The sequence below is a fragment of the Cynocephalus volans genome, chromosome 5, assembly GCF_027409185.1.
Source record: "Cynocephalus volans isolate mCynVol1 chromosome 5, mCynVol1.pri, whole genome shotgun sequence".
In the NCBI taxonomy this organism is placed as follows: Eukaryota; Metazoa; Chordata; class Mammalia; order Dermoptera; family Cynocephalidae; genus Cynocephalus; species Cynocephalus volans.
This window is the reverse complement of record NC_084464.1, coordinates 130,261,072-130,283,937: the sequence shown is the minus strand read 5'-3', so window position 1 is coordinate 130,283,937 and position 22,866 is coordinate 130,261,072. Positions and strand designations below refer to the sequence as shown.

Sequence of the window (22,866 nt, the reverse complement as noted above, 5' to 3'; positions counted from 1 at the left end):
GAAGTATAAGAGTATGTTAGCCATCACCATGATCAGAAACAGCACCTTCCCTCCCCCAGTGGATATAATTGTCAGAGCGGCTTATTTCTTCTTCTGCTACGATTCCATAGTGAGGGAGGGCTCCTGTTCTTTTAAATGAATGTTCTGAATTATTAGACTACAACCATTTCTACTGAAGATGGCAAATGAAATGTTTCCTTCTTAAGTTGATGAATAAAATCTAGGTCAGTCTTCTCACACACCCTTTGAAGATGATTGAAATAGTGGGTAAAAGGAGAAAAAAACATGGAAATTTTTTAGGAAATGAATTTGTTAAATCAAATAACAACTCAAAAAGACTCAATGAAGTATGCATTTTAAGTTTTTGGTTTCTCGTTTCCCAGTAAGTAAAAATGCATTTCAGCATTTTTCTTCTCCACCTACATGTAAATTGTGATATTCAGTGCAAACTTAAAAAGCCCAAATCCTCAATACTGTAGTATCAAATGTGTGCTTAACTGTCATTCTGGAGCTTGGTTCTGTTATCTCCCCAAAGCCTATAAATCATTATCAAACAAGAAAATCAAGTAATTAAGCACTCTGGCCTGAATCAGAGCTATACTGTCTACCTGCAGCATGAAAGGACATTCATTCACAGGGCTAGTTAAACTCTCTAATAATGAATCTGGATCAGGGAAATGATTTGCTAATGCCTTCACAAACAGAGGGAGTAAGCAAGCTGACTTCCTCCCAATCACATGTGCCAAATCCATTTGTTTTCAGTGGTTTGGACAGAAAGCCAAAGCCGACATACATGGAAAAGGATGATAAAAGTATTAATTAATAGGAGTAAGTTTTTTTTAAAAAAAAAGTTGCCTTCACAAATTGCTTCTGATCTCTTTTCCTTGAGATGACTTCAGGACATGTTGCAAATTCAACAATTTATGGTCAGTTGCCTTTTATCCTTAAACCACACAAACAAGCAATTATTTAGAATGAAATAATTCGTTTAATATTCATAGACTTGAGAAAGAACTTGAATTAAAATTCAGTCTGGGGTCTGATTTAGCACTGTCTGAATATGGAAAGGATTCTATATACATGCACACATTAGTTTTATTAGCATACATAGGTAAAATATATTTGTTTTATTGTTTTGATGGGCCCTTCTTGGGGTTAAACTTATTTTTATTAGTTGGCTGGGCATGATACAGGTTGAACACCCCTCAGTTCCAGGGCTTTGGCAAAATTAATCTCCAGTGGCTTCCCTGTGCCTTTGGTGAGCCTCAGGGATCGGATGCAACCTCGGAACCGAATGTTGGTCGTCAGGCCAAACTGGTTGAGGCCATCTGAAAAAAACAAAGCAAGTGGGCTCCGTCTTGAAATGCTGCTACATTAAATGTTCAGAGCATATTTCAAAGTCAGTTGTTAGCTTGAGATTAAATTGCAGTACTGTCTCATGTAAAGTTAGTGATTTTGATTTTAGCTTTACCAATAGATTTGTAGAGAAATAACTTTTTTATAGTTATGTACTATGAAATATGGAAACATCTAGAATTATATATTTTAAGACATTAAACAAATAATTTGGCTGGGAATGAACAAATTTACAGTTGTGACAACTATAAAATTTTACTTAATAAAACAAAGCAATTAGTCAAATACTTTAAATACTGAATGAGGACATGGGTTTTTATAGATGACTTATCAACTTTCTTACATTGTAAAAATAAATCCCAAAAAGGTTAAGTTGGTTGGAAACACATAAAATCTTCTTCCTCTTACTAAGGCCACTATTTCATCAGGCCTACTAGGTGTTAACTAGGATCCCAATCTATAGACTATGAATGGAGAAGTACATAATATGCTTCATAATATTTTGGGGTTTTTCCTGATTGAAGCAGGCGCAGGTCTTTTTAAAACCCAGATGTGTCTTTGGAAAGAGGAGCTTTCAATAAGTCCCTGATACTTCTTTATCTTTTGCTCTGTCAACCTCTGCTGAATATGCATTTTGCTTATTTTGTTAGGTAGTGGAGCTTTATATAAATGGGGACAAAAGTTCCTCTTGCCAAAATGATGAAAGACTATTCCAGGAGTCTATGTTATTACAGTACTTATTAAGAGGCACTTGGGTTATTTCTCATCCAGTTGGCCACTCATGTTTATGGGCACTTTAGGTAACTCTCTGTGGTTCACATGCTATGTTTAATGTGCTGGAAAAGGATTTTAGATGCAGATTTATTGCTTGGGTTTCTTTGTAATATAAATATAAACTCTATAATAACCTAAAGGGGAAATTAGCTACATTTAACCCAATGATTTCCAGAACTTGAGGAAATAAGTTCCATAATATTTTATGATTCCTCTGGTATATTAATTTTTTAAAAAAAATTAGAAAGAACACCAACTTTGGCCCCAGTTGCTGTTAAATGCCTTATATCTTTTATAAGCCAAATTCATTTCCTCTAGCCTCCATCTCTCTGTGAATGAAACTTTGAGGGCTATCATGAAAAGTTCAGTCCCATGTGGTTTTTATAAGTAATACGCTCATTTTACACACTGGAAATTTTAGGTAAGGTGTTATTTATACGAGCAGATTCTAAAACTAAGGAGCAAGTACACTTCAGCATACCTTCTTGGACATACTTATATAAATATGTGTTTTCAAAACCACTCACACAATAGAGCAAAGGAATTATTGCTGGAGTAGCCAACACTCACCTGGGAAACCTCCAACAAATACAGGGTCATTTGTGTCAGCTGACGTAGATGCTGGGTTTGGGCTTTGGGCTTCCACCTGGTTCCCATCTACAGTGAGCTCGATGCGGTGTCTGATCTTGTTGGCAGTGACTTTGTGCCACTGTCCGTCACACAAATGCCCTGGGATCCCAGCATCATAGATAGCAGTGAATCGGCCGGCGCCATTGTCCACATGAAACATGAGCTAGAAAGTAGAAAATTGATGAGTTACAGATGGTTTTGTTAGAGGAATATCATGATGTTTCCCACAGTAAAAATTATCAGGTGTCTAGGAAAGACAACACTGGAATCATTTGAAATGAACATAACTGGGGCATATTAAAATTTTTTTAAAACTTGACAGAAATTAAAATACAAATCTAATCACCAGTGGTCACAAATTATGTTCTCTGCTTTCGGGCACTGTTGGTAGTAATAGGCATGATGTGTTAAGCTGGTAATAATTCTGCTTTCAGAAAAATTTGAGGCCAGGTGACAACAAAAGGACCTTAGTGTAAACAGGGAAAAATTCTAACACAGATTTTTTAGAATGTGAATGTTCTTAGTGAACCTTATAAAATTTTCTTTAAAAATGTTATTCAAAGTGATTCATTAATTTGCTCTACAAATTCACTTTAAAGAATTTTTTGTTAATTTAAACTTTTGATGTTTTAATTGAATTTTTTTGTCATGGATTTCATTTTATATACAGGACTGAGAGTTCCATAATTACTTTTTGGGCACGTTTCATATCACAGGTGCCAAAGACCCGAGCCAGAAGGCCAGTTAAATTCCTAACAATGAATTTTGATTAGGCCTTCTTGTCTAAATAAGAAAAGTCTGTTTTTAGTAATGTGGAAAGGCCCCTGAAATTTGAGATGACGGAATTCTTTTGGAGCTGATGAAGAAAAGAACACATTGAAACATTGAAAACATTAGTCAGTTGGCAACAGATTTGACAAGGTAAAAGAAAAGACATAGGGTTTTTAAAAAGAAGATTAAAAGTGCAATTAAAGGGCCGGCCCGGTGGCTCACTCAGGTGAGTGTGGTGCTGGTAATGCCAAGGCTGCGGGTTCGGATCCTATACAGGGATGGCTGGTGCGCTCACTGGCTGAGCATGGTGCAGACCACACCGTACCAAGGGTTGCAATCCCCTTACCGGTCAAAAAAAAAAAAAATGCAGTTAAATAGGTGAAAGGTTTGTAAACTACACGATGATGTAAATAGTAGTGAAGAGTTGACTGTTCTGGGCAGAGTTTGTAATCACAGGATTTTGCATGTAAAAGGAGCTTGGTGAGAAATCCACGATACAGTGACGTGTTGATAGCAACTGCAGTTATAAGCAGATGAAGTTTACTCCAACAAGGTATAATAAAAGTGTTTTGAAAATTTGGCAAAACTATTAAGTGTTGCTTACTTGTTCACCCTTTTGCTTCTAAGCTCCTGGGTCTTTTTTTTCTATACTGCCTTAGAGGGTAATTTGAAGACTGAGGGGAAGGAGAGAGGAGGCAAGGAACATGTATTTTAGCTCACTATGTGGTTTTTCTTCTTGGGAGGCAGCAGAACCCTAATAGTGGAAATATGACCAGAGTTGAAGTACAATTCCTATTTAAGACCCACACAGGAGACTTGTGAAATTTCCTGCTTTGCCTCCTCTTTTAACCTGCTCCCTACGGTACAAAGTACATGTAAACAGGTCGTCTTCCTGCAGGTTGCTGTTTACAGGCAGGCGGGGACTAAAGAAGTGTTTAGAATTAGATGATCCATTGTAAGCAAACTGACAAAATATTTTAATAATTTGCTGTTTTTTTGCAATAATATCTGGATGCTTTTAAATAAAAATTGAGAATCTGATATATCAACTGGCCACCTTGACTTCTGAGAGATGCCTACCCTGTTTTAAGAGGCTGACTGATTTTAGAGGGTCCAAGACACCTCCTTTTCTTCCACTGGAATCAGCTTCATAGACTGTGTGTGTGTGTTCATAAAGAGGAGATTAACAGAGTACTTTTAGCAATACAGTAAGAGCTTGAGATCTAGAACTATTTGGTCCATTATTAGTCAATATAGTTGGCTTGCTGTAGAATTAACACATTTAAAGTTTATACTAATCCACAAAATAATGATGCTGAAAACACACAGAAATTGGGATAATCAAGAAGGATGAAAAAATACGTTTCAGCTTTCTCCCAACAAAGAATACAGCAAGGCTCTGAAATAAAGTTCTCTACACATGAACAACAGTATCATGAAGAAATCAATCAGAAATGTTTGGACAGCAGACACTTACCTTTTCATCAATCATTTCAATACCCATCCCATCCATTTTTTGACTGCTGATTCCCAGAAGAACTCCAGTGGTTCTAGTTGTACGGAATTCAAATTCTACAAGAAGGTCCAATCCCACTTTGAATCCACCAACTGTAAAACAAAGAGGTTTTTTTTTTTAATTGCATATTAGAGTACAGGGATTGTTAATTCAAATTTGTACAATGCAGTGGCAGATACTAGCCAATTATAATGGGAGCTGTAAGTTCTGGACTCCAATATTGCCTACACTTCCACCATTGTGCCACATAACACACTTTATACTTACTGCTTATTTCCTTGGCTACCTTCCCTCCTAGAATGTAAGTTCTGTGAGGGCAGGGACTTTGTCTAGATTGCTAGCATTTTATTCCTGTGCCTACCAAAATATCTGGCACAACAGTCTATCTTAAAATATATTAATGTCAGATTTTAAAAATTATTATGTAGAAGTTACATCCTATTTTTCTTTCTAAATTGTACATTTATTTATAAGTAATGATCTAGACCCACGCTGGAATGTTCATTGGAAAGGGAATGCAAGGGAATATTTAAAGAAAGCCATGAATAGGTGCCTTCTTCATCACCACCAAGAAATGGGCACAAGACTGTGTGAATTGGGGTGGGGGGAGGGATGTCATGAAATGGAGATTTGCAAGGAACTGAAGAGAAAAAAGAAAAATAGTATCTCCAGAAAGGTAGACAGGGAAAACTGGAAGGTAGAAAAATTACACAGTATAAACACAGGAGCCTTCTTGCAGAATTACATTTATTTTGCTGTTATTAATCTCCAGTGAAGGAGATGGAATAAACTCTCCAAATAGGCTTTTAGTTTATTTCTTCTATTAGTTCTTATCTGATACATGAATTTTTAAGAGGCATTTTTTATTATTGCTGTAAGGTCATTTCTGATTTAAATAAAAATCTTAGTTAAGGACTCTGGGACTTTTATTTTTCAGTACAAGAAGAAGTTAGTATTTGTATCTAGTTAATATTCAAAAGGAAAGAAACAAAAGAGCCTCACCTGCTTTGGCAAAACCTGTTCCATCAAAATACGTTCCCTTCTGAGCATTTGCAAAACATGTCCCCACATGGAAGCTGGAAGTTGGCTGCTCAAGATCAACAGGGGCCTCTGCCATGTACAGATTCCTGACACAGCCATCAATGCTGTAGGTCACCTAAATATTTAGGTCAGAAGAAACAAATGTCAAGTTTTAACAGAACTTTGCCTCTATGTGGAATACAATCACTTGTGGGGTGCTCTCTGTGTGTGGTCAGCGGCCAATTGTCCTAGGGCATCCCCAAAGCTGCCTGGGTCTATACTATCACCCTGGGCTTCAGGGCAAGGTTGCAGAACATTCCGTGTTGTGCTTCTTAACTAGGATGCTTCTAGCCTGGAATACAATCGTTCTGATATTCTAAATATGGCACATGACGTCACTCTATATCTCCACTGGTTTGACAGAGCTATGGGCCCCATGTGAGTATCATAACTTTTAATTAGCCTCATACATTCCTGATTTTATGTTTCTATTAATAGTTTATTAACCTTACCATATGTATATTTTGTTGTAATCTATGTTTAATTTCTATTTGAAAAGGTAATTAGGTTTGGTTCAGTGCTTCATCCTTTTGAAAATCTAATGAAAGAAGTGGACCATTGTCTAAGAAAATACACATGCACATAAAACTTCAAAGTTTGCCGGAAACATCTGAAGTTCAAGGAATTTAGAAATAATCATACTCTGCTCCATTATATTTCATCTGGTTTTAGGAATTCAAGTTAATCACTTTTGCCACTGTCATTTCAGAGACCCTTATTTTTGATAGACCCAGGTAGCATATCCAACAGCTGTGAAAGGAAAGCACAGGAAAGCCAAACAGTGACAATTACAACTATAATGGGCAATTGTCTTTGATGCAGGAACAAATCTACATAATTATGTGTTCTAATTTGAGTAGAGAAATGTACCGCATCTATACCTAGCATGTTCTCTAAAAACACCAATCCCCTGTGCTTCTCAGAATAATGCTTTCCAAAGCACACCAGGACACATGGTATGATAAAAATTATTTTGTGAATACTAATTTACAAATTTGTGAGGACTTTAAATTCTGAATCCCAAACTGAATAACTGTACTTGAAATACTGTATCTCTCAATATTTGCTAAATCTCTAGTCCTGAAACAAAACCATGAATATATCATCTCTATTTGCTTTATTGTCCAGTGCTTTCTATATGCCTGGTACTCTTCTACACACTTTAAATACATTATGTCATTTAATTTTAACAGCTACACTGTTTGTTTGGTATTATCATTATGCTATTTTGGAAAAGAGGGAAGTCTGTCAAACAAAGATTAAATAACTTGCTCAAGGTCACACAGTTAGTCAATAGTTAAGCAAGTATGCAAAACACAGGAGTCTGGCTCCAGGGTCCACAAACAATTACTGCCTGTCACAGTCAAGTCTGTCTAGAAAACCTGCCATTTCTCAAAAAAAAACAATTTCCTCTCGACTTATAAGTCACCGTGGGCCCATATGACCTAATAATTCAAAAAACATACATAAATAAATGATTCAACCAGATATTTAGGCAACAAAGAAGAAATCAGATACTTACTGGACCAATTCTTCTAGTGGTGTAATTGATGGGTAACCCACCAACATATAGCACTCCCACAACATCCAGGATATCAGCTTTCTTGGGACTGATGGTTCTGTTGGAGGCACCATCTACATAAAGAATTCCTTCCTGCTTAATTCGCATAATCTTAATCTACAAAAAAGGAGTCATTTTTTTCTCAATTTTATTTATATTTATTTTTGTGGGGTACAGAGTGTTGTTTCAATACATGCATATATTGCACAATGATTCACTTAGGGTAGATAGCATAGTTTTATACCCATTAGTCCACCCCTTCTCCCCTCTTACCCTCCAACCCCCCCACACCCCACTTCTGGGAACGATTATTCTACTCATGAGTCATTAATACCAATCTTTAACAAATTTCAAATATACAGACTATAAGACATAGAACTTTCATGATGTTCCCAAGGAAAAGCAAAATAATTTATGAAGTGCTTAGTATGTGATAAGCCCATAATATAAGTGAATTTTACAGAATATGTTAAACTGTCTTTTTCGTAACTACTATCTTGAGAAGAATACAAAATTTTCCTGGTTAAGTTTTAGGTTGAAGTCTCTTCTACTGGTTGCCAAGTGTGCATATGGATCACGAGGTAGGCATGTCAGAAGGAAACTTGCAGACTGAGAGCACTGTCATGAATTAAGTGGGCTGCAGAATTCATGTCCAGTTTTAAAAGTGCATTAGTTTGATTGAGGAAAGCCTGGGCTCCCAACTTGGCTTCAGATATGCTACATTCCTCTGCCTAACAGGCCCTTCTCCTGCAGAATTAAAGGGAGAGCGACGCATCCAGTCTGCACAGCTGTTTCTGCAGCAGTTGATTAGTTCAAAGCCAGGGAGGAAGATGGAAACCTGACTGATGCAGAAATTACAGCAGTGAAATGAACTATCTCTGGGCCAGAAAGAAGTAAGGGGTGCGAAGACTGTCTTGAGTATAAAAACCTTGAGTCTGAATTCAGGAAAAGGAGCATGTAAGCCTGTGAAATGCTGGAGTACAGTGATCGTTTAAAAATGAGTCTGCATCAGGATTAAAGTAATTTAACTCCTCATTTTACGCTTATCTATTCTGGTTCGGGAAGTAATTTTTAAAAACCTTCAAAAATAAAACCTGTCTTTAATTTGGGTAATTATGGTATTTAAGTTCCCTTTTTTAATCCCAGCTTCATTGTGACCCAACAATATTTTTTTCTCATGTCATATTTATTATTCTATTAGTTAGAGATGAGAAGAAACCTTAATGAGAGCTCATTAAGATCCCTATTTGCTAGTCATAAGCTCCCAAGCAAATACAAAGTTTCCATTTCTTATTTCTAAGATAACAAATTGGTTGACTTTGAGTTCTACTGTACTTTTGTTCAGGTTCTTTGGCTTTCTATATGATATGACAAGTCAAAGTATGTTAATATTTCAAATCCAGCATCTAATAATATCCTCCTCTGAAAATTAAACATTTTATTGGTCTCTCTAGGAAACCTTTACTTAATAGGCTATCACAGGTGCAGAAACAAATTTTGAGTTTTTGTTTTAATTAAGTAGTATATTATCTATTTGCAGTCATGCCAAAGAGGACAGTAAACTGGCAAATGAGCCTTCTGTGCCCATAATAGTACCAGTTTCTGGGTGTAAGGCCAACGTTTTTAAAGTTGTTCCAAATGACTGTTGGAGGAAATGATGCTTTAGAGCTCTTTAAACATGATACAGCAGAGATTTCCAGACTTGTGGTTTTCACAGACCAGCATGTGGTGGGGTGGGGGTGTGGGTGGGGGTAAGTGTTAGGGCCTGTTTTTGTTTTGCCAACTTTTGCTTTTGCCAAATATCATTTCATAAGAAAAGAGGACTCTTAAAACCTTAAAAGTAGGAAAATATAATCTCAGAATAAATATCATTCGTTTAAATTGAATACATAGATTTTACGATTAACACACTGTGTTGTCCTGATTCTCACTTAGAACACCAGAAATGTCTTCAAATGCCTGGTCCTAGTTTGTGGACAGATGTTTGGGAACCACAGCCATACAGCAATGACGGAATTCTGTAGTACCATGACGAGGCATGTAGGTGGTCAAATATCAACCTATCCAGGTCTGATCACATTTGCCAAGAATGTGGCAGTTGTGTACATGGCACTTGCTTTATTTTTAGCCTCTGCCGCATCCCATTAACACCTGAGACAGTGTATGCACTGGCAAAATAGTACTGGCACCAGAGAAGTGTGAAGGTCGCCACCCAGCATCCCCTCATAGGGTGCTGCCAACATCCCAGGGGCTGTTACCTTGTGCCACTGGCCATCATTGATTCTGGTGGGGATCATGGTGTTGGTGTCACCACTCCCCAAGTCATAGCTGAAGTAGGGCAATCCATTTCTCAGCTGAACTGTAGCAAAATCAGCATGATTGATCCGAGCCATGTAAAAAAGCAAGCCTGATTCAGCTTCGGTTCGCACTTCCAACTCAATTGTGAGACTGTGAAATAAAAGCATGCAAAGTAAAACGGAAAAATAAGAGCATTCTCATGCTAAGATACAGTGGTGTCAGATCATGGGTGCATTTTCATAAAGGAGAGTAAAACCTTCTTAGAGATGGGGACTTTCCAGGGCTACTGATTTCCCACAGTGTGCTCCTCAGGCTCAGACAAAAACAAAGCTATTCTCTACTTAGTGAATTAAAAAAAAAAAAAGGAAAAAAAACCCCAAAACCCTAACCTCATTAACTAATATTGACAAATGTAGTTGATTAAATTTGATTAAATGCAACTACTCAGTACTTTGTCTATCATTCTTTTCTAATATCTCAGAATAATGCATACCGGTTTTTAACTTTGGTGTCATCAAATGCAATTGCGATGTGACTGTTTTTCAAAAGCCCAAACTGCTTGCTCCCCATCAAAAGAGCTGGTTCTGATTCTGCAGCACAAGGACCCTGTAAAAAGCCAAGGAGCAAAAGAGGAGATTATGGATTCTGTTCTTTAAAAAAGTAATGCGGCTGTCTAATTGTTTCTTTTCTATTAAGCGAATGTCCTTGGATAAACTTAAATTCCTTAAGAATAAAAACTGCCTCTAATCCATCTTTGTAAACTACTACAGTACATAGTAGGCACTTGTTATTAAATGCTCAGTGAATGTGAATTGGTTTTCTTATATCCTATCCTTGAATTGCTAAATGAATGTGCTCAAAAATATCTATTGATTGATTTATATTTTCATTATATTTTTATCGAAAAATGTTTATATTTCTGAGAAAGCTGGAATTTTCTTTTCACATTCATTTCACTTATGAAGAGTTTTATTCCTAGAAGATTTAGAAGATTGAACAGGGAAATTGACAGGCTAGCCACCTGGATTATATAAATGTGCTCCTTCCTGCACTCCCCAGTTCCATCTCCCACAATATTACTTTTCCCTGAAAATTATCAGTCCACTAGAAGGTTTCAATGAATTTAGACTTTCAAGATGGTGTATCTAAACCTGCCAGTCAGCCCATTCAGGCCCTTAGCCGGTTGCTAGGCAACCCAGCACATTTTTTAATGTAAACCACCACACACCGTTTCAACTGCCACTGTTCAAAGATCAGCTTCCTAGGGTGTTTAGGAGAGAGAACTAGGTGCAGGGCTGTGCAGTCACTTCGTTTGATGCTCTCTCGTCACCATCTTGAAATTCTTGATAATTTTTGCACCAGGGGCCCTACATTTTATTTTGCAAATTATATAGCCAGTGCTGGCTAAGTGGACCATATTTGGCTACTGTAATACATAGCTCAATAAATAATCAAGGCTTCTTAAATCACCAAAGTCACAATTCCTATCTCTGTTGTCTATTTCCACAAAATAGCTTGATGTACAGGTTGCTTAGGAAGTCTTTTAGAACACTCAGTACATGAGAAAAAAAAAAAAAATAACCTGCACACTCTCACCAACACATCTGGTTTTAAGATCTGCTCTTAATAGCTCTGGATGGACTGCTGCCTCAATGAGTGCTGACTCAGCAGAGGTTCTCCAACAGCCCAAGGCAGACTTTTGCTGCAGTGTTCTTCCCAAAGAGTGTACCTCTGAGATGACTCATCAGCACACAGGAAATTTTAACTTGATGAGGAAAAGCCTTGTTCTCTTTTCTCTTCATCTTAATCAAACTGAGTGCTCTGCCACAGCAGGTAAAAGGCTTCAAGTGTTTCGAAATGCTATAAAATTGGTCTTCATGGAAGTATTTCCCTTCTTGCTCCCAGGAGATGGTCAGTTATGAAGAGCAGACTGGCTGAAATACACACAGCTATGCAAAAACCCAGTGGGTAGGACAGGAAAATGCTAATCATTCACACAGCTAAACGGCCCCCTCTTGGAATCAACGTACAGCACCTTTCTTATTACACTGCCTGTCCGAGCCTGAATGGAAAGGCTTTCATAGCTCAATGTCTCAGCCATCAAAGATGCTATTAATAGAACTGGGCTCATTTATCAATCTCTTGTGATATTTCTTGTACAGAGGACCATCTCAGCAAACAGTACGTAGCCTGCAGTCCTCAGAAATCTCTGAGAATCCTATCTGCTGTGAGTCCATCGGAAAAATTTTACTAAAACGTTTTCCAACCCTCAGCTCTGAAAACTGAGTAATTGAAAAGGTCAGATGCTGAGGAATTAGGGAACAATAATGTGTTGCCTAAAAGAAAACCACCAGTGAATTATGGCCATATTATTGTTACTATTGCAGTCACTTGTCCAGTTACTATATATAAATGTTAATATAAAAGAACTACTTTAATATGATTTTTTAAATGATCAGGGTATAGGGTCGGCCTGTGGCTCACTTGGAAGAGTGTGGTGCTGATAACACCAAGTCAAGGGTTAAGATCCCCTTACTGGCCATCTTTATATGGGGATTTTTAAAAAATAAAAAATAAAATAAAATAAAATAAAATAAAATAAAATTATCAGGGTAGCAGTTGTAAAGATTGGGTATTATACTGGTAGCAGTTGTATGTCGTGAAGAGTTTTTGTCCAAACACCATTATAACTTTGCTTGCTGGTAGACTGGACAGGTGTTTCTAACACTGGTCCTGAGCTGAGCAGCTGTTCTTTGTCCCCTACTATCAGATTTTTGAGATGGAAAAGTTCCTGCTTATGTCATTTTAGGGAAAACCTTTGACCAGAAAAAGACAGGAAGTTGGTCAGGGTCTTTTTACGAATCCTATCGTATGCCCTCTAGAGACTCAGGAAGAAGAGCGCCTCCTGGAGGGGATTCTGCTTTACTTCTGCGGTGGGCGGATCTTAAGCAGGAGGAAGCGGTGGTTGATTAACAGACAGTGTCTTCAGAGTGGCTGGCTGCAAAAGGCAGTGGTAGCAAACTGATCCTCTAATAGGGATCTTCAACGTTTAAAACAACTATGATAAATTCATTTTTCTTCAAGGACCACAAAATGATGTTGACTATCATTGATTTGCAACAGGATGGATATTATGAATTTTGCCTTAATAAAACTTTTATCACCTTCCTTTATAAAACTGGCAATTGGAAAAGGACTGAGAAGCACTGGAATAAGATCCTCTGACCTCTTTTGGTCATGTTTTTGTGCAAATCTGGATCTATCCCTTTGCTTGGTTAAAGGGAGACGGGCCCAGATCATGTCTGCTTTGCCTCGCTATCTCCTGGATAAACTGAAACCGACTCTGATGAGGAGATGGGTTAAGGGCCATGCCATTCCAGCGGTTTCCGTGTTGTCACTGTCCTCCTCCACTCTCACGTCCCACAGAGGGGGAGCCACTCACCCCGCTGCTTTCTTTTGTACTAACAATATTTTAAAGGGGAACATATGAGATGGAACAGAAAGTGCCCCATGCTTTGTCCAAGAATGAAATGATCTCATCAGTAAGAACATTTTCAACCCTGCTTCCCATAGACTTCTAAGCTAAGAAAGAGGGGGTAGGAGCAAAAATCTTCTAATGAGGTCATTTTAAGGAATCTTTAAAGAATGGTCATTGCAAGGTGGATCTTCCTCCTCTAAGATAATGTAAGCTTGAGGGGAGTCATCATCTTTACAGATGTGATGCTTTACCTGTGTTCTGAAAACACCGATCTCTGAAACATATTAAAACAACAGCAACAAAAATCAGGGTCTCAGTAGAGGCTCATCGATCTCAACATGTTACAATTCTGCCACCTTGTGGGAACTCCTTAAAGTACTACAAGTACATACGGGGGGGAAATGTGATATGAAAGGACAGAATGTGCTTGCTTTTTATTTGTCTATGCTTGGCTGATGATGAGTTGTAGGCAGACAGGACTTGGGTGGGAGTGTGATGTGGCAGTGCACCTGTTGATTAGAGCAGTGATGTGGCTGAAGAGGATTCTGAAGGAAGCCTAGGGAAGCGGATAACACAACAGATTAGTAATGAGGTGAAAACCTCACCCTCACATTGTCATTCACTTAATTTTAGGTCAGAATAAAGCAGTGGTCATTTCTAACTGCTGATTGGTGGCTAACAATTGAAAATGGGTTATTGGATTGAAGATAGCGTATGACTCATTGACAAACATCTCTTGAATTCAGATAGGTCCACAGCAGAGATTTGAATTGCATTTGTCAAAACTGGCATCTTTGTTCTTGAAAGCACCAAATGATGAATCATCATAAAAACTGCATAATTTTCTTCTTTCATGAGTCAATAATCCCCATAACAAATGTGGGCTGACATCGCATCTGATGCTCACTTTTGATGATCTTCTTTAAGGATGAATACTAAGTGGTGGATACTTTTTACAGCACTGACTTTAATGTTCTGAAATATAAAATCCCTACTAAAGCTGTTCATTGAGAAACTGAATTATATTAGCTCCCTGCACATGAGCTCTTTTGGTGGATATTGGGCATTTACAATAAGATTTTGCATATTAATGCCTGAAAAGAGATTCCTTGAAGTGTGAAAAATGTGTGCTTTCGCTTAAAATACCTATCAGTATCCAATCACCTTAACCTCTGGCCTTGACTATACTTAGCTTTTAAAGTTGTAGCATTAAAGTTGCTAGAAAAATTGTTTTCTTTTGCTCTATTCTTTCCTTCTTGGCCGACTTCATTTCCCAACTCCCAAGGAGCTCTTATTAGCACAGGAACTCTTTATGGCTATTTATACAGCTCTTCTTAGTTTTCACATTTTAAACTTGGAGTTTCCAAGTTCAACTTTCCAATAAAATTCAAGTAAAAAAAATAATAAGCCATCACTGTATACAAATTCACACAGGCCATGCTTGTTGTAAAGACTCGGTATAAACAGTGCACATACTTGTCATATTTCAACACATCAAAAAATTTCTGTAATACTTGAGGTCCACACTTTTATCGACCCCCCCTGCAATAATCCATGAGAAATATCCACAAATATAATATGTAGAAATGTTTTCTCCCACTTTAAATGGGCTAAAGAATAAGAGAGAAGTGCAAAGAGAAGATAAGCTAGTGCATATCAAATGAGATAACAGGCATGAAACACTCTCTAATCTATGATGTTCTAACATGTATTAATCATAGGACTGACATAATCCATTTCACAGGGCTGGGTTTTTTCAAGACGTGATTAAGTTGCCCTAACATATAGTGAATGTCTTTCTCATGCTGTGAGTTGATAGGGTTGGGTGTGATGAGCATAAAGGAGAAAAAGAAAGACTCTGAAAACAGGAGATCATTTTTGTCAACTGTGCCAGGACAAATATATAGGTAGTTCCCATGTCAGGAATTAAGTCTTAAGTTTTAAATAATTCTTAAAAATCTAAATTCTGATAAAAAAGAAAATGTTCAAAATTGAAATTACATATTATTATTCTTAATTTTCAATGGGTTATCTTACATTTAGAGAGGACAAGTTATCTGCCAGAGTTCATTTAGTAAAGGCAGGTGGCCTGTGGCAAGAAAGGCAGCTCTCTCTCTCTCTCTCTTTTTTCCTTGGCTAGCGATGACCTTTCATCTTTGCATTTAGTAGACTCTTAATAAATATTTTTAATAAAATAAATTGTCAAACATTTAACTTTTAGTAAGCTTTAAAAAGAAGACACCCCTCACACACAAAAAATTGAGAAAAATAAAATTAAGAGGGAAAATGCATGTGACTCCATGATCTGAAACAACACAAGACAATTCAACACAGGTGAAAAGTTCTAAAAGTATACTTCTGACCATGCAGTCATAAATAATTGTAATGTGCAAGAGAAAAGGAGATAGTAGTTGGAATTTAGATATCTGAGTTTTAGTGTCAACAATCACTCGTGTGTTACTTTGGGCTGTGCTGTAAGTTCTAGGGCTTTCCTTCCTCATGTGTAAATTGAGGTGCAATCTTTAAGCCCTCTTGTAACTCTACCAATTCTTTCTACGCTGACCAATAAGGCTGCTACTCTACTCTTTTGCTTTCATCTTGTCTACTAAATGGAATGCTCTGTTTTCAGAAAAGTTAAAACATACACTGCTAAGAGAAAATGGAAACTGGAATTAGAATGGAAGTTTCTAAGAAAAAGCAAATGAGTAAAATTCTCTGGTCCCAGCTGGGCAAGTATCTTTGTTTTCAGAAAAGAAGGGGGGAAAAAATGTGATCTCTAGAAACCACAGAGAGATATGCTTGAGATAGTCTATAAAACAAAGTTGGTGTGGGCACTTAGAAAAAGTAAGGTGACCAATGGAGGCCAACAGGATTCTCCACTAAAAACCAAACCAGACCAATATAAACAGGCTGAAAGACTGGACTGAAGGAAGTTCTAGTGATAAGAAGGTCCATGAGGTTTTGCTTGACTTAATGTGGTACCAGATTAGCAGCATGATGCATCTGTTAAAAACATTAAAACATTCTCAGGTGCATTAATAGAAATATATCAGACTAAGGGAGAGAGGGGTCTTAATGTCCCCTGAACTGGTCACTTCATTTTGAGTAGTATGATCTATTCTAGGTACCCTATTTTGAAAGGGATATTTCAAATTTAAGAATATTGATCATTAGGGCAATCAATATTAGAAGGTGATCAATAAGAGAATTAGAAATTAGGTCATAACAAGAATACCTGAGCTAATGAAATACTTAGCCTAGGGAAGGAGAAGACAGCTGTTTCCACATCCTCAGAGGGACATTAAACAGAGAAGATACAAACATGTGTTTGGCTATAGAAACACAATCATCACATAGAAGTTACAGGAAGCAGTTTTACTTCCATACAACTGATGGTTTTCTAAGAACTAGAGCCTGCCTCACCGTAACACTGGAAAGTCCTTGTCAAAGAAGTGTTCAGGCAAAGGCTACAAGTCCACATCAAGTATCACGTAAAAAGAATTCATGCATTAGGATGGTGACTGGACCAGATGATCTCTAAGGTTCTTGCCAATTATAATTTATAAATTATAATTTCTAATTAAATTTCTAAATTAGTTGTTTAGAAATTAGGCTCTATTTTCTTCTAGAAACAGTTTTATAAGTGGACATTAGAAATCAAGGTCAAAAACATCTATTCCACTCATGATGTTTTTAAAGTTTTCAATTGAAAACACATTCCTGAGTCTAGGGAACACACGCTTTTGAGATATATAAAGGAGAAAAGAAGGAGGATTATTAACCTTCCCTTTGCTGGGGAGAGATCTAGCCTGAGGCCACATTATGAAAGAGCTGGGGAAACATTCTGAAATCCATGTGGCAGATCTCAGAGGTGCTTTAGGGGGAAATCAGCTCCTTGAACAAATCCTCACATGATGGATGGCCTTCCACCTGCTAGTTGAGTCATCGTAGGTATTTATTTTTGTGGAATGGGGCTAATAATACTTCTGATAATATAAGTAAATGTAAATAAAACAATTAATAGTTTGCAGAGATCAAATAAAATAATGAATATAAAATACTCAGCAGATTATTGCACACATACTAGTTATTCAGTAAATGCAGAAATTCCTCAGAGTATCTATGCAGGCATACTTCTTCCAATTTTCAGAGAACTTTCCTATATCTTATCTCATTTGATTTTTACAGTAACTCCATGTAACAGGCAAGGTTAGTATAATACCCACATTTTACAGAGCATAAAATGATGCTTGGAGTAAATAAACAGTTTTCCTGAATGATGATTTATTTGGCCTCTCATTTAATAAGTATTTCTAGTGACAGGGATCATATTGCTCTACAGAATAAGCAATTCCATTATGGAAACTAAGGAGTTTTCTAAATCTGCACTCAAGCCAACATGTTCCACTCATTATTGGCATGGATTATAAACATGATGCATGTGCTGTCAAGAGTGTAGTGAGATTGACCCTCTGATACATTGGTGGTGATAATGTAAATTTGTGTAGCCTTTGGAAAAAGTAGTTCAGATGTATGTGTCAAGAACCTTAGACATATTCGTTGTTTGGCCTCATAATTTCTACTTTATGAATCTATTCTAAGAAAATAATCAGAAATGATGAAAAAGTTTGACACATAGGGGCACTCATCATAGTATAGTTTCTCATAGTAAAAATCTGGAAATACTCTAAACAACCCACAATGGGTTATAAAAGGTAGAATAAATTGTAAGTGGTGCAGTGATCAAGCATCAGACTTAGAAGTCAGACCCAATGGATTAAAATTCCCACCCTGCCATTTAAAACTGTGTGAGTGGGTTAGTTAGTTAAACTAGCTAACTCTTATCAACTCAAATAAAAATGGAATGATGACTTATAGTTTACAGAGGTGTTATGAAAATTACATATAATATCGAACAGAAATTGTTTAGCCAGTAGCTGGCACATAGTAAGCCTTAAAAGCAGTAATTATTATCATTACTATACAGTACTTATGCCATTTATTAAATGTTTCATATATGCCAGGCATTTAGCAAATGTTATCTTTTAAAATCATGATTATAACTCTTTGATATATGTGCTGGTTTATTCTCATTTTACAAATGAGGAAACTGAGGAATAGATTGGCTAAGTGGCTTTCCCACATTCATACAGAGGGTAGGTCAGAGTGCTGGGATTTGAACACAGCTTGTCTGACGCTGCAGCCCATGCTTGAATCAAGGATATGCCACCTTCCATACAATGAAATATTTTGTGTGTCTGTGTGTGGGTGTGTGGATACATAATATAAAATCATATTAGACACACACATTTGAGATGATGCTTGGAAACAGTTTCAATTGTATATGACTAGTTTTTAAAAACAGGATACCAAATTGCATATGTGAAATGAGATCTATGTAAAATGCAAATGAAAGGGACTGAAAATCACTAGGGTTGCTTCTGTGTATGATATTTGGCTTTTATTCCTGATTCTGGATATTTCTGTGTTTTACAAATTTCAAACTGAAAACGCACTATTTTATAAACACTAAAATTAAAGGAGAGCAGATATATCAATAAAGTTAGTCCAAGGAAGATAGGAGGAGATTGGATTTTATAGACCAATGACCCTTCCTCCAATTGTAGCAGTAAATTATACTAGATATCCTGAATACCCTGCCTTCTGAAAATGACTCAAAATGTTGGGTAAAAATTAGAAAGCAATGGAGATATAAACACTTACATGTGCCCAAACTGGGGTGGGTATAGGGAAGGCGGGGGTGGGAACTGGCTCAGGCTGGATAACTAATTCAGCTGGAACTTCTCCATCTTCATCTTCACGGGGTTTCTGATGGGTACAGCGACCGATGTCTGCATTTTTGAAGGATACAGGCTGTGCAAAGTCCATGGGGCTAATAGAACAAAATTAAAATGAAATATTTTTCCTTATTTTCTACCATCTTGTTTCCTTACAGTTAAATCAGATCTCTCCAACCCCCTTTTTAAGACCATCAGTGCAGATTTAGATTTTCTAAATCTAACTTGAAGATCTTCATTGTTGTCTTCCCTTCTGGGTTTTGGATGGTGTTGGTGTAAGGTCATCGTTATAGGAAAAAACCCAATTAGTAGCAAGGTGATTTACTTACACAGAGTTAATAACAAGATTCCATACACAGCCTTCAAAAGGAGGAATATTTCTGAGTGGGGAAGGTTGAAATTCAGGTGGAGCACCCCCAACGAAAAGCTTTTTAACTTCAATAGGCTGTTCTACTGTCAGGTTTTGCATATACCTTCTGTCTTCATCGACTTGGACAGTAAAGATGCTGATAAAAAATTGAAAATAAACAAGTACAAATCACATAACATTCAGTATAGTTGGAAATCAAACTCTTTCCTGCCACCCCTTCCCCGCCCTCCTGTAGTTTTTAAGAGAGCCAAAATTGAATGATTAGGAATTCGACACTAAGCAAATGTTATTGTTTCTCAAGATCTTGTGCCATGCGTCCCTCGTTAACTCTCCTTGAAAGTTTACTGAAACCAGGCAGTGGTGTAGCTGCAAAATTAGCCTTTGGTGGAGGTGACAACAGTGCTCAGCAGCCCAACACACAAGCCTGGAAGAAGGGAGGCTGCTGTACCGTGCAGTAATGTCTAATTGTATAAGGCTCAGTGGGTTTAGCACAGCATGGGGTCACGTTTTATTTGGCTCTTTATTTCTTGGTTTGTGCAGGCTATTATCTTCTTGCTAGGGGACAAACTGTACTCCTGAGAGCTTAGATTGCGGGAATCAACAGCAAACCCTTACTGTACGGCTTATAAAGAAAGTAACTGCTGGCTTCTGAATGAAAGAGGCAGGCAAGAACACCATGCTAATTGTTCCTTGCGATAATTTTCCTTAGTGGCTTTTTCATTAATATGCCTAATTTGCTTCTGAGAGATAACTCATGCACTACTAATTGAGAACCTCATGCTACTTATCCACAACAATTCTTGGATCCTGGGGCAAAGACTCAGAAGGAGACAGAGTTCTGATGATGAAAATGACCAATGGCATTTTGTCTTTTGTTTTAGAAGCAGGTTTTGAGCTTCAGCCCCCACAGTCATTGTGGAGCTATTAGTCATAATTATTAATCATCAGCCCAAGGATCACGAATGGATTACTGAAAACTTACTTCATAACTGGGGAGAAAATCAAAGTACTTGGGTGGAAAACTCAGTCCTGAAGTGTCATCTTACTGGATTTTATAAAGACAGGAAAACCACTTGTAGAAGTGGAAACAATAAACCAGGGCAAAGATGCTGAGCAATTGGTCCACTTTGGTACAATTCAAAAGTAAGAGAATGGAACAAAAGATGGATTTTGCTCAAAATGTCACCATTCAGAGGGTATAGAGGAGACAGATCAGATTTAGTTTCAAAGTGAAAATAGGGGAAAATGACATATTGGCTTTTTGGTTTTTGTTGTTTTTTTGAATACGAGACTCGAAAAATGTGTTGGCAAAAATCAGGAGGTTCAACTTCGTTGCTGAGTGTTGGTGGTTTAATGAGACTTTTGGAGAACTACTCACTTCTGTGTATGTGTGGCTCATGGAGAAGTCCCTCCCCTACACAGTCTTTTCACTTTGGCTAAAAGCAGCCTCTTACTAACATAATGAAACAGTGCTCCTAAAGGTTTTAATGAGGGGTTTAAGCCACTATTAAAGATCGTCCAAGGAGAGTGAATCTCTGCTATTGATTAGGATTTTAAAGAGCCAGAGGCCCACCTCTTTCTGCTGTAAACTCTCTCTTTAGTCTGGTTCCTCCCCAAGGACCATAATAGTGTTTTTTATTTTTTATTTTTTAACTTTTTTTTTTAGCAGTGATGTAGAGTGAAAGTGGGCTTTGGAAGGAGCAGACTGGAGTTAAGTACTAGTGTGGATGCTTACTGGCTGTGTGACCCTGGGCGAGTTTTTAATCATGCTCAGTTGCATTTCATTCATTTACAAAATGGAGATAAAAATACCTGCTTCAAACAGAGGAAACCATTAATTAAGGGATTGCCCTTCGGCTATCTTACTTAATAAGGGCATTGTTGGAACATTATAGCTGAATCCCGCTTGTATTTTATATCCTAGGAGTATCAAATCTAGATCATTAGTATTGTGATAGATCTGCTGTATTTATTTTACAATCTCCTTAGTCGATTCTTAGAATTTCATCATTATTTTATTATTTATATTCTATTTCTTGTTTGTTTGGAATATTGGTCTAAGATTTTTTTTTCAAGCCACCACCCATTGGATTGCATATGTGAAAGAGGATATTAGGAGAAGTAAGTGCCCTGACATTCGTAATTTACATAAAAAATAAAATCTAGAATTTTTTTGATTGAACATATTTTGAATGGTAGGAAAGAAAATATTTAGGTTGAAGTTTCCAGATCATGCTCTCATTCTGGAAACCCCAAATTACTCCTGAAATATCTGATTCAACTTTATGATCTTTGGCCTAATTCTGTACCTATGTGAAGAAATGATCTCATTGAGGAGAAATTCAATTCAGTTGTTTATCCTATTTGCCTAAGCAGCTATTTCACATTCTCAAGGTTTAATGTTTTGGTCCAGTTAGAACTGCTGGCCATTGAGTTTGACTCCAGGAGAAGGATCAGGGGACAAAGCCGGGGTCACTGGAGTACGAAACAGTTAGATAACCAAAGTGACTGAAATGAGATTTTTCCAGAGGAAGAGGTAAAACAGCAGAGAGAATGAACAAAGATGGGTAAAGAGAGGTAGACAGGGAGAGAGAAGGACAATCTTGAGAAATCTGTCCCCCAGTTTATCTGTCCCCCCCAATAATCTTGCTAGGTGGCTGTAAAGTTATCACCTTGGCAGTGTGACCAAGCTCTCCCAGGGGATAATGCTATGTAAGAACAGTAGATTGCTGAATAGAATATTGCTCAATTTTGGCATCAAAGTTAAGAGGGAGAGAAAAACAGAGGAAATGAAGAAGAAAAGAGATAAAGAAAATGATGCTGATAGTCTTGATCTGACCACCCCATCTTGGGCACAGGTGCTGAGGGTCAGTTCTGTGCCCCTTGAATATGTATAATCAATAAAAAAGAAAAAGAGAAAATAAAATGAATACATAGATGGCTGAAAGGAAGAAGAAAACGGAAGAAGCTACTGAAAGATATTTCGTCTGTGAAAGAGCTTTCTTTAACTATTTTGCCTCTAGCAAAAGTTGGGTGACATGTTGACTCTCATTTCAAAGACTAGGAAAAAACAACTTTCCTGAACTCTTACCAAAATCAGTCCCTAATTAAAAAAAAAAAAAGTCAAGTTTGGGAATTATGTTGTGCCCTGGCAGAACTGACTTCCTAAAACACATACAGTATTACAAATAAATAAGATCACATTTTTATGATATAACTCAATATAATTTTTGG

General features: G+C 37.2%; 1 protein-coding gene across 1 annotated transcript in view; it reads right to left on the bottom strand.

Moving 5' to 3' along the window:
- Positions 1 to 965: 965 nt before the first annotated feature.
- The window catches only part of LAMA2 (laminin subunit alpha 2), a 547,521-nt gene continuing 525,620 nt past the window's right edge, over positions 966 to 22,866 (bottom strand). Inside the window, exons 56-64 of the mRNA XM_063098359.1 lie at positions 19,592 to 19,768; positions 19,189 to 19,357; positions 10,480 to 10,592; positions 9,947 to 10,136; positions 7,650 to 7,805; positions 6,050 to 6,203; positions 5,009 to 5,139; positions 2,701 to 2,923; positions 966 to 1,328 (exon numbers count right to left, since the gene is read on the bottom strand). Coding sequence (XP_062954429.1) covers positions 1,171 to 1,328; positions 2,701 to 2,923; positions 5,009 to 5,139; positions 6,050 to 6,203; positions 7,650 to 7,805; positions 9,947 to 10,136; positions 10,480 to 10,592; positions 19,189 to 19,357; positions 19,592 to 19,768 — 1,471 coding nt within the window. The 3' untranslated portion in view covers positions 966 to 1,170. The remainder of the gene's footprint in view (positions 1,329 to 2,700; positions 2,924 to 5,008; positions 5,140 to 6,049; positions 6,204 to 7,649; positions 7,806 to 9,946; positions 10,137 to 10,479; positions 10,593 to 19,188; positions 19,358 to 19,591; positions 19,769 to 22,866) is intronic.